Genomic DNA, 12,453 nt, shown 5'->3' on the forward strand with positions numbered 1-12,453 from the left:
GGCGGGGGTGATGATGGCATGGCAGAGTTCGGGAGTGGTGCAGCCGATCTCAGTGGCGGCGGGCGAGGAGGCGGGGTGGAGCTGCGCGGCGGAGTCGCGGGAGGATGCGCGGCTGGTCCCGGGAGCGGTGCTGAGGTTGGAGAAGTCTGAGCGGACTGATACCACTGGTCCGGGAGTTGCAGCAATTGCGCATGCGCGTGTTGCGTCATCAGGTCCGCGCGGTAGGCTGTAAGGGCAGCAGTCCGTGTGGCGGGCGGTTCGGGCAGAGCGGGAGATGGCAGGACTGCAGAACCAGGGGCTGGGGCTGCGGTCGCGGGAGGCAGGAGGGCTGGTGGCTGGATCGCGGCGTGCTGCTGCTGGAAGCTTGTAGGCTGGGCTGGGGTGGGTGGTGGTGCCGCGGGAGACGGGGCTGCGGTGCCGGGAGACGTAGCTGGAGCAGGGGCAGGTACAGGGGAGACTGCAGACATCCGTGCAGGCAGCGCGGCACCGGCATCAAGTGGCTCGCGGAGCTGGGGCACTCCCAGCGCAAGCGATGGTGTGCGGGGATCGGGGAACAGCACAGAAATGGCAGGAGGAGCGGGAGTAGACACAGGCGGCTGCTGTGCTGCCACGGGGCCGGGGGACCGCTCGGGGCGTGCTGTGTGCGCTTGAACGGCAGGGTGGGGGGGTAGGGTTCCTGCGGTAACGTGCACAGGGGGTGCCGGAGACAGCAGGACGGCCGTGGCCGGCGCTCTGGGCACCAGTGTTTCGGGAGCGGCAGGGGACTGTGAAGACGCAGCAGCGGCGGACGCAGATGGAACAATGGCTATCATCGATGCCGTGTGGGGGGCGGGACCTGGGGGGCTGGAAGAAGGGTCGCCGCTTGGCTTTGGGGGGGGGGCCGGCTATAATGGCAGCCATGGCCATAACCGGCGCGGCTGGGGGAGGGGTAACACCCGTAGGTAGCAGGGGGGTAGGCGCTGGCCCCGCAGGGGTACCGCCGGGGGGCGGGGCCACCATGATGTCAGCAGCGGGGGGTGGGGTAGCAATGACGGCAGCGGGGGGGGTGGAGCCGCGGTGACGGAACCGGGGGGGGGGCACGGAGGGGCAGGGGCAAGGGGCGGGGCCGCGGAGACGCTGGCACTGAAGGCGGGGGCCGCGGGGGATGGGGCAGCGGGGGCCGCGGGGGATGGGGCAGCGGGGAGGAACGGGATGGCGGGAGGGGCGGGAGGGGCCGTAGGGTCCGGTGGGGTGGCTGGGGCCGGGGTAACGGGTGCCGAGACCGCGAGCGCGGGGGGCGGGGCGGCGCGCGTCAGCCGGACCGCGGGTATCGGAGTCACGGGGTCCGGCGGAGGGGCGGGGGCCATGCTCCGCTGCGGGCTCGCGACGGCAAGGGGCGGACTAGCAGCCGGAGCCGGGCTCGGCGGGGTGACTGCTGCGGGCGGCGCCACCGCGGCAAACAGCTCTACCAGCGCTCTGCAAGCTGGGAGCAGCTGCGCGGCTGCCATATCCCGGTAGGAGATATTATTAAAGAGCTTAACTCCAACTGTGTCCCAAAAGTCTCTTGTAAAGACGGCTGAACGGTCAGCATTTGGGAAATTAAGTCGGGTCCATTCTAAAAGATTTTTTAGCTCGTGTTTAGGCAACTGACTTGGACCAGAGCTTATAAGTAAATGCTTAAGTTGCTTATAGAGATCTCTGTCATGGGCAGAGTGGGTTTGTCCCATTTTTTAGACCAGTATGATACTCACTTAGGTGATGTCGCAGGAGCAGCGTCCTTACTCAGATGTCTGTCGTGCGGGGCTGGCAGGCACTCCACTCAGCACTCAGGACGCCGCTTTTCGGTCCTTTCTCAGAGCTCCGGTTTTAGGCGTCGCTTGGCAACGGCTTTCCGTGCTCAGGACCTCACGGGTGGGTCCGCACTGAGCTGCAGTGCAGGCGGTGCTCAGCACTACTCGCCTGTGCTCGGGGCGTGCGGCAGATTTCCCTCCGCAGAGCTCCAGTCAGCACTGCTTAGCAGCGTGTCCGTGCTCGAGGGGTGATACGGCAGACCTCCTCAAAGAGCTCCAGGGAGCCGCTGCGCAGCAGTGGCCGCCTGTGCTCGAGGGCTGCCAGGCAATTGCCTCCAAGAGCTCCAGGTAAACCCCGTGCTCGAGGGCTGCTTCAGCAGAATTATAGAGCTCCAGCTACTACGATGCGCAGCAACGGTATGCAGTGCTCACGACAAGTTCTAGGTGGCTATAACTGGTCTTTTAGTTACCGTCCATGGAGAAAAGTCCTACAGATGGAGAAAGCTGAACCGGGCGTTCAATCACGTTGTGCGCCAGGCTGCAGGTGCTGGGTGTGGGCTCGGCAATCACGGTGGGCGCCAGACTGTAGGTTTTGGGGGTTCTGGGGTCCTGTCGGGACGGCCGGACGTAGACGGTGACGGATGGAGACGAGAGATCTCTATAGGCAGGTCTTGGGACACAGCCGGTTTATTGTAAAGGGCGTGGGTATTGGGGCACTGCTCAGAGCTGGTAGACTCAGCTCTGAGCAGGCCCAAGAGAGCAAGAGAGTGAACGGGTGAGAGAGAGAGAGAGAGAGAGTAGGAGCAAGAGTAGAAGTGGAAGAGAGGAATGAATAGAAGAGAGAATGAGAATGAGAATGAGAATGAGAATGTGAATGTCTGAAGTCCTGGTTACAATACAATAAATCATCTTCTGCACTGAATATTCTAATTGTCACTAACCAATCTAATACAAGATACAAATCCTATAGCATTTACATACAGCCTATAAGAGTTCTTATATTACCATAGAGTGTTACATCTTAACTTCTAAAAACTACTCTTTGGACCCCTTCTGCTGAGCTAGTAGGGTCTGCTCTGACCCTTGGACCTGTTTGCAAGCAGAGGGTATTGTTCCATCAAGAGGGGATTACTTCAGTCGGCCATACCATTGTTTTCCAGTTGTTCAGTAACTAAGACCTGGTATTTCAAAAGTGGCTTTCATTTCGATGTTGCCTGTAGTTTTCATATTCCCAAAATCTTTTGTCAGGCAATCATATTTCCAAGGCTTTCCTGTTTCATCTTCCCCAACATTGGGCCTTTAGCTCACCTCTGCTGAAAAATTAAAATTCTGAGAGTGAGGTTTTCCCAAATCCGTGCTTCTGTCTGCACAGTCAGCATGTGGCTGCTTCCAGGTTTTCTAAGTTTATAATCTGGCCAGAGGGGGAAGGTAGAAAATCCTGGCTGATTTGGGAGAGAGGTTGTTTTTCAACTCATCCCACATTGCCAGATGATCTGAACTTATCAATGACCTGGCTTAAAAAAAAAACCTAAGGGTCAGGTCATAGGATTTCAGTGGACTGGTGATGACACCAGAAATAAAGAGGGCCCAGCACAGGAGGGACCTGGAGCTGCTGGAAAGAGTCCAGAGGAGGCTCCAGGATGAGCAGAGGGATGGAGCAGCTCTGCTGGGAGGAAAGGCTGGGAGAGCTGGGATTGTTCAGCCTGGAGAGGAGAAGGCTCCAGGGAGAGCTCAGAGCCCCTTGCAGGGCCTGGAGAGGGACTGGGGACAAGGGCTGGAGGGACAGGACACAGGGAATGGCTTCCCAGTGCCAGAGGGCAGGGATCGATGGGATATTGGGAAGGAATTGTTCCCTGGGAGGGTGGGCAGGCCCTGGCACAGCGTGCCCAGAGCAGCTGGGGCTGCCCCTGGATCCCTGGCAGTGCCCAAGGCCAGGCTGGACATTGGGGCTTGGAGCAGCCTGGGACAGTGGAAGGTGTCCCTGCCCATGGCAGAAGATTGGAATTGGATGGGCTTTGAGGTCCTTTCCAACACAAACCATTCCATGATAAGGATTTTGGGCTGCTGCACTGTTCGGGAGGTTGCTCAATCTTTAGACCTAAAATACCCATTTTATTTTTATTTATTTTTACATATATATATATAAAGACTTTATGCATATAAAGGCTTTCTAATGACTTTCTCAAAAGCCAAACTGATATTTCTGTCCCATTTTTTGAGCCCTGGCACGGTGATTTTGGGGCCACTCATCTTGTTCTCTGCATGAGGAGCAAACTCACCTTGTACCCTACCCTCCCTCCTGGGGTGGGATCCTTTGGGATCCTCTGCTGGGAGAGGATGCTCAGCTCTTGACAGTTCCCAGAGCAAAAGCAGTTCATAAAACCACTTTGTGTGATCAGAGAAAGCAGCTTAGAAAAAGAGCACTGACCTCAGAGAGTCTGGACAGTCTAATAACCATTTATAACAGTCAGACTGATTTTCAGCCTCTTGGCTTTTATTATCCTTAGGGTCATATTCTTATATTTCTTAGAATTTTTTTTTCCAGAGTTCAATTGCATGAAAATGTGCCATTAACATGGACAAATAACCCCAGTTTGTGCTTTCTTGCTGCCCCATTTTGTGGGACGTTGTTTTGATTTTACTCCTGAAAAAAGCCCCAAGACATAATAGTTCTTAAGTTACTTGTGTTTTCTGTCTGGTACACTCTTCTAAAATAAAGGAAATTCAAAATTTCTTAGGTTCTGCTGGAAAATAGCCACAAAGAACAGGAAAATATATTAATTACAAGAAGAATTCAATTTTCCCCCCATTTTTTCCTTTCTGCCTGGATGGTTAGACCAAGGAATCTCCTTTCTTTCCCTGTTACCTTTCAGAGAAGTGAGAAAAACAGGTTTTATTTCAGTTGTCTCCTCTCAGTAGTTAATGAAATTGTCTCAGGCCTTGGTTGAGGAGTGTTAAGTTTCAAAGTCTGTATATTTTGTTCCTTTCAGCCGGAGAATTTCTCATCTGAGTTTTCCTTCTCCTTCCATAGGTATTTTATCGTGCTCCCCAGAAGTTTCTCAATTGAGAAATCTGTCCTTCAAAACAGTTACATAATAGCTGTCACTAAAAAGCTTATTAATAGTAAACCTAGTAAAGTACTTAATTCCATCTTTTTTATGTCATTATATTTTTGCTGCCCCGTTTTCCACTGCTGTGACTCAGATCTCGAAACGAGTCACACATCCATCGGTGGAGTTTGCAGCTGGGGTGCAACAAAATTTCATCTCAGTCATTTAAATCCACTTTTCTTCTTCAGACACTTCTCGCTTTTCTGTTCAGGATGCAGGGAGCAGGGAATATTGAGCAGGAACATGAGAGAGCTGGGAAGGGACAAAAGGTGGCAAAAAATATTATTCGCCTAAATCTTGGCCCGTGAGGAGATTTTTTTGTATTTTGTCTTTACAGGAAAACTTGTGGACTGGCCTTAAATGTAATTCATGGAATCATGGAATGGTTTGGGTTGGAAGGGACGTGAAAGCCCATCCAGTGTCAGCCCTGCCATGGGCAGGGACACCTTCCATAGGTTGCTCCATCCTGGCCTTGGACACTGCCAGGGATCCAGGGGCAGCCCCAGCTGCTGTGGGCACCCTGTGCCAGGGCCTGCCCACCCTCCCAGGGAACAATTCCATCCCAATATCCCATCCATCCCTGCCCTCTGGCACTGGGAAGCCATTCCCTGTGTCCTGGCCCTCCAGCCCTTGCGAACAGTCCCTCTCCATCTTTCCTGTCAGCTCCTTCAGGTCCTGGAAGGTCACAGTGAGGTCACCCTGGAGCTTTTCTTCCACAGGCTGAACAATCCCAGTTTTGCTCTTCTTACTCACCAAAATAACCTATCTCAATTTATCCCTGTATCTTAATTTCTCACTGATTTCCTGGTGCAGTGGCACGACCCACATTCAGGGGCTCTCTTCCAAGAGCAATTAAATAACTCCCTGACTGAAATGGAGAATAAAATACGCTGGGGATCAGTGCCCTGTTCCCCACTGGAACAATTCTGTCTGGCAGCACATGTGCAAGTTAATTTTTAGAGGTCCTACCCCAGCTTGGCACAAGTTCTTGATTTAAAGCTCTTAAACCTGCATTGTGCCATAGAACAGCAGGCCAGTTTAGAGGGAATCTTAAAATCACGGAATATCTGCAGCTGGAAGGCACCCCCAAGGATCATGGATCCAACTCCTGGCCCTGCCCAGACACCCCAACAATCCCACCCTGAGCATTCCTGGGAGCGTTGTGCAAATGCTCCTTGAGCAGCCTTGGGGCTGTGACCTGTTCAGTGCCTGAGCACTCCGGAACCTTTTCCTACATAAATCCTCATAAAAGTCATCTCCAAACCCCACTTCATGTTTTATTTACGTGTTTATTTGCTACTCTTTGCCTTCAGCCTGTCAGGTAATTAATTTCCATCTCCAAAGCAAACCTGATTAGCAGAGAGAGAAAACAAAACTGGGCTGTGTTTGGAGTGCTCAATGTCCCTGCAGACTCAAGGAAAAATAATGGATTGAGACTTGATGAAACGTCTGATGAGGTAATGAAAAAGTATTTTAACCTACTCAGAGATCATTATGTGGGGTTGGCTCAAGTTCGGGAATATCTCCATAACAATCCTGGAATTTTTCCATCACGCTGAATCTGTTGGAGGCTGCTGGGAAGGTTGGTCATCACTTTCATCTGTCCAGGGCCAGGTGAGCACAAAGGTTGCTGTGAAAAGGTTCCAAGTCAAACATTGAAGCCCAGTTTGTCCAGTTATGAAGTGAGTCTGAGCAGGGTTTATAGCATGACCAAGATGTGTCTTTGTAAGCTTAAGGCCATCCTTCTCCTTTTCCTCCAGAAAACCCCTCCTAAATCTCCTTTTTCCTCCAACTAAACCACTCCTAAATCTCTTTTTCCTCCCAAGAAAACCACTTCTCAATCTCCTTTTTCCCCCAATTAAACCACTTCTAAATCTCCCTTTTCCTCAGAAAACCACTCCTGAATCTCCTTTTCATTCAGAAAGCCACTCCTAAATCTCCTTCTCCTCCCAAGAAAACTACTTCTAAATCTCCTCTCCCTTTTCCTCCCAAGAAAACCACTCCTAAATCTCCTTTTCCCCCAACTAAACCACTCCTAAATCTCCTTTTCCTCCCAAGAAAACTACATCTAAATCTCCTTTTCCTCCCAAGAAAACCTCTCCTAAATCTCCTTTTTCCCCCAACTAAACCACATCTAAATCTCCCTTTTCCTCCCAGGAAACCACTTTTTGCTGCAGCAGAATCCACACCTCTTTTGCCAGACTTTCAGGACATTAAGTGTTGATGCAATGGAGCTGATCCTGCTGGATGCAAAGTTTTTTAGGAGACTAAAAGAAAACCATGTTTTGTTCTTCTCCCTGTGTATTTTAGCCTGTGTTTCTCAAATCTTGTTAGCTATGGAGCTCTATCAGGCTGGGACAGCTGGAGATGGGATTCTTGGAATCAAATGGCAGCAGTTAAACTTTAATTCTGTTTAATCCCAGGTTCGATTCCTGGTTTTGCCCCCAAAATGTTTTTCAAATCACTTATCTTTCCAAGCATTCCATATTTGTAGGTTTAATTAACCTGCTTAATCTCTGTGTTTGTGTAGTCAATTAATTTTCCTTTTTTCATGTTGTCACAGTAAAAACTGGCCTGGTTCCAAGTCCTGTCATTAAATCCTTAGGGCCCCTTATTTAGCATAAAGTCTTTATTTATCTTTTTTGTGTGTGTGTGTGTGTTACTTTTGAATTTCAGCAGACAAGGTTTTTACAGCTCTGTCACTTGGGTGGATAATTATTCTCTTCAGGGTTAATTAACACACCCAGGTATGTAGAGAAGCTATAGAATGAGTGATTAAATTGCAGTTTTCATAGGTGGGTTTCTTCAGAATTCCAAAAGAAAATACAGAATGAGGTAGGTAAAAAAACCCCAAAAAACCACACAAATATTAATTTGTTTTTTAAATTTCTAAGAGGAGATGACCTCTGTTCCATGATTTTTGGGGCATTTCAAGGATTTATCCCATGTTCATTATACAATGTGTCCCAGAATGCCATAGGAGATGAATTAAGATTTGTTTTTAAAGCTGTGGTGGGCTTAGTTCTTGATTTAGAGAATATTTTTGACTCTCTACATGAAATCTTGTATTTCACTGAGCCTCTGTGCATAAAGGACCACGATTATCTTGGAGAGCAATTAGAACCCTGAGTTTTTCCCTGGAAGTGTCCAAGGCCAGGTTGGATGGGCCTCTGAGCAGCCTGGTCTATGGAAGGTGTCCCTGCCCATGGAACTGGATGAGCTTTAAGGTCCCTTCCAACCCAAACCATTCCAGGATTCTGTAATTCACATCCTCCCCTTGGGCTGCATTCTTTTTTTGGTGACAAGCTTTGGTTTCTGCTCTTCCACTTCTGCAGCCATCCTTGGGCAAAGGTGGTGTGACAGTTCCTGGTGGTGGTTGGCAGTAGTAGGTGGTGCTTTGGCAGCTTTGGGTGATTGTTTTGGCAGCTTTGGGTGGTGGTTTGGCAGTTTTGGGCAGTGGTTTGGCAGCTTCGGGTGGTCATTTGGCAGTTTTGGGTGGTTGTTTGGCAGCTTTGGGCGGTAGTTTGACAGCTTTGGGTGGTTATTTGGCAGTTTTGGGTGGTGGTTTGGCAATTTTGGGTGGTGGTTTGGCAATTTTGGGCGGTGGTTTGGCAGCTTTGGGCAGTGGTTTGGCAGCTTTGGGTGATTGTTTTGGCAGCTTTGGGTGGTGGTCTGGGTGCTGGTTTGGCAGCTTTGGGTGGTAATTTGGCAGCTTTGGCTGGTGGTTTGGCAGCTTTGGGTAGTGCTCCGGGTGCTGATTTGACAGCTTTGGGTGGTTCTCTGGGAGGTTTGGGTGCTGGTTTGGCAGTTTTGGGCGGTGGTTTGGCAATTTTGGGCGGTTTTTTGGCAGCTTTGGGCGGTTATTTGGCAGCTTTGGGTGGTTATTTGGCAGCTTTGGGTGGTTATTTGGCAGTTTTGGGCAGTGGTTTGGCAGTTTCGGGCGGTGGTTTCGCAGTTTTGGGTGGTTTTTTGGCAGTTTTGGGTGGTTGTTTGGCAGCTTTGGGCGGTGATTTGGCAGTTTTGGGCGGTGATTTGGCAGTTTTGGGTGGTTATTTGGCAGTTTTGGGTGGTTATTTGGCAGTTTTGGGCAATGGTTTGGCAGCTTTGGGTGGTTATTTGGCAGTTTTGGGTGGTTATTTGGCAGTTTTGGGGGGTTTTTGGCAGCTTTGGGCAGTGCTCTGAGCTGCTGAAGTTGATGTGACGCTGCTCTGGCCGATCGATGATTTTCTGTCGTAGTGGGGCAGGGCCATCAGTGAGTTCCTGTCCCTGACTCTGGGTGTCACGGGGTGACAAGAGCGGCCCAGGGCCAGAAGCTGAGGCCTCTGTTTGGGTGGCCTTGGCTCAGGGAGTGGTTGTTGATCCTGCCCTGGCCTCGCAGTCGGTGCCGAGGTTTTCCGTCGCCGCTGACATCCCACACTGCCGTCCTCCATCCCTGCTGCCCCGGGGCAGGAGTGTTTGCGTCAGAACAGCCACGGCAGAGACCTTTGACGAAGCTGCATCTCTTCTTTTTCATCCTCACTTGAGGATCCCTGCAGGGAATCCTTCCTGAGGCTGGGATTGCTTTGGACATCCCAGGAAAGCTCTGCTGTCACCCCTGCTGGTGCCCTTTCCCATTCCCCACCTCCCACTGCTGGGAGCAGCAGAGGAGCCCATGGTGCCATCGTTCCCTGTCATTCCCACTTCCAGCTGTTGGCAGCTGGATGCACAGCCGGATGCTGTGGCCTCCTGGATGTTCCAGTGCTGCCCAGCCCACTTTGTGTCATTCCTTGTGCTGTTTGAGGGAATGTTGTCCTGCAGCATGAAAAGCCAGTTCAGGAACCTGTGTATCAGTTATCTAACTCCTAAAGGAGGAAGAGCCAACAAGGCCAGTCTGGACGGGGCTTGGAGCACCCTGGGATAGTGGAAGATGGCCATGGCAGGGGGTGCAATGGGATGAGCTTTAAGATCCTTTCCAACTCAAACCACTCTGGGATTCTGTTCCATGATTCACTAAAAGCAAATATATTCCCTGGGCTCTAATTCCTGGCCGAGTGTGTGTTTGATTGTGGCATAAACCCACTGCCTTTCCCAGGGGGAAGGGAAGAACTCCCTCATTTCATTACGTTCACCATTAATACCAGGATTTAGATTTTTCTCTAAGGGATTTAAAGGCAACGTGGCACTTGGGAACGTGGGTTAGTGGTGGCCTTGGAAGTACTGGGTTAAGAGTTGGACTTAGTGATCTTAGAGGGCTTTTCCAACCTGAATGATTCCATGACTCCAAGTGTTGTATCCATGCTGCTGTTTCCCTTCCACTTGTCTGTCATAGCAGTAGGTGCACATTAACACAAACATTGCTCTTCAGCTCTGCACAAGGAGGGCTTGGAATGCCAGGCCCGGATGTGAGACTTCCTGGCACTACCAAGGCTGTCATCTGCAAAAGTCAAAATAAATAAATACAATCCTCTCATTAGTGTTGCTGCACAAAAAGTGTCTTCTTCTCCCTTCTGCCTTTATAGGGAGTCTTATAAATTCCAACCCACAGAGAACAAGCTCGGTCTTAATTAGGTTTCTTAATTTGTACCTTAAAACAATTGGCTTGCACTCTTTAGCAGGCAGTTTTTCTCTGCTTCATGATGTTTTTACACCCATTGCCCTTCATTTCAGCGGTGTCTTTGCTGTGTGGTGCTCAGAAATCCCCGTGTACGTTCCAGGTGTTCGAGTGCCCCATCCCCCCTCGCAGGGCCTGTGGAAGCTGACGCTGTGGTTTTGCCTTGCAGCTGACGGCTGTGGATGCGGACGAGGGAGCCAACGGCCGGATTGTGTACGAAATCCTGGCTGGGGATCAGGGACACTTCACCATCGGTGACCGCACAGGCCTCATCACCATTGCCCCAGGAGTGGTGCTGGAGGTGGGGCGCTCCTACGCCCTCACGGTCAGAGCATCTGACAGTGCCCCCCCAGCACAGAGAAGGTAATTAATGCACCTGCTAACGAACCTCATCATTCCAGCAGATCAGCAGGAATACCTGGACCACACCCCCGTGGCTGTAAACGGCACTGGGATAAAATTCCATGACTCTGCTCTGGAAAAGTGGCACAGCAGAATTCTTGCCCTTTGTGGTCCTTGATGTTTCCCTTGCAGGACTGGGTTTTCATGATTTCATTTGCTTGCCATGGTCTGTTGTTAAAAGTTCCCAGTTGTGCTGTCTCTGTGCGTGTCCATTCATTCATTGAGGTGAGGGGATGGAAAGAAGAAAGCAAGTGACAAGGGAGATGCTTTTTGTTCAGAAAATGCAAAAAGGAGCCGAAAGAATGGGGTTGCTGAGCTGGAGACCCTCTCCAGGTGCAGGGTGTGCAGTGTCCCCATTAAGACCAAAATTCCTAAGGGCACAATTGTCTCTGTTTTACCCCAGCTGATACAGAAGAGCAGGCTGCAGATTTGGGGTTTAGGCAGGGGGTGGAACAACGTCATCTTTAGGGTCCCTTTTAACCCCAACCATTCAATGATCTCTGTGTTCGAAAAGCAGCTCAGGTATCAAGCCCTGCTGACCTGTTTCTGTGGAGTTTGTGTCCTAAATGTGGCAGTTGTGCCAAAATGTCATTTCATGAAGGTGGGGGGGTTGGCCAAAAAATATCTCTCGTGTTCTGGGCCTGCTATTGATAATGTGACAACCTCCTTGTCCAAAGAGCATGACAAGGAGGAACAGGAGGCTCCAGCATTTAAATCTCCCACAGGCGTAAAGCAAAAACCTCTTCTTCAAATGGGAAATGTGAGAAGGAAAGAGAGCACAAGAGCAGGATTTCAGTAAGTGGGCTTTCCTCAGGACCTGCTGCTTCTATCGTGTCTCCAAGAAAGCAGCTCATGCTGCTGTGCACATGTTTTGTAACTACTGTCCATTCAGCTTGTTAAGTTGTTCATAAAATTGACATCTGGTAGCAGTCTCCTGGTTGAATTTCACTCTCCTTTTCCTCCTGGCAGTTTTCTTCATAAGCCCTCTCAAGCTGGTAGTAGGCTGCTGGTAGTGCTGAGGAGAAGATTGAGGACAATTATGCATTTATTTTGTGTAGTACTTCAGTGTGAAGGGCAAAAATCAGTAATTCCCCTTCAGAGAGTCTGAGATCCCCGTGGTGTGGGCCCCACGCTACAGCTCTGATTGCCATCAGCTCCTTTTGTGCCGGAGAAATCTTTGTGCTGTCTAAAAACACATATTTCTGAGGATGCATGTGGGGAGCCTGTGCTTCCTCCTCTGAAAATGTCTTCATGGCAAAAACAAGGTGGAAAACTCTGCCGGGATAACTAAAGTCACCTGGAAAGTGGCTGGATTTCAGTCATCCCCTTGCTTATGCACGAAGCAAAACCCAGCCACTGAACCTGGCTCAGGAACTGTAGCTCTGCAGCCTTTGCAAACACAAATTTAAATTGGAATTCTGTGGAGTTGTTTTTTGGTTTTTGCATGGAGTGACATTTAAAAATGTGCCCAAACTGAGATCTAGGGTTTAAGTATTATTAATTATAATTATTAATGTAAGTTATTGAGGTATCATGGAATCATTAAGGTTGGAAAGGACCTCCACGATCATCAAGTTCAACC

The 12,453-nt window shown here is 50.2% G+C and overlaps 1 protein-coding gene across 13 annotated transcripts in view; it reads left to right on the forward strand.

The window, feature by feature from the left end:
- The window catches only part of PCDH15 (protocadherin related 15), a 711,356-nt gene that overhangs the window by 561,312 nt on the left and 137,591 nt on the right, over positions 1-12,453 (forward strand). For all 13 annotated transcript variants that reach the window (XM_048310467.1, XM_048310468.1, XM_048310469.1 and 10 more), the window contains one exon: positions 10,639-10,832. In XM_048310467.1, the coding sequence (XP_048166424.1) occupies positions 10,639-10,832 (194 nt within the window). The remainder of the gene's footprint in view (positions 1-10,638; positions 10,833-12,453) is intronic.

Source organism: Corvus hawaiiensis, chromosome 8 (assembly GCF_020740725.1).
Source record: "Corvus hawaiiensis isolate bCorHaw1 chromosome 8, bCorHaw1.pri.cur, whole genome shotgun sequence".
Classification (NCBI taxonomy): domain Eukaryota; kingdom Metazoa; phylum Chordata; class Aves; order Passeriformes; family Corvidae; genus Corvus; species Corvus hawaiiensis.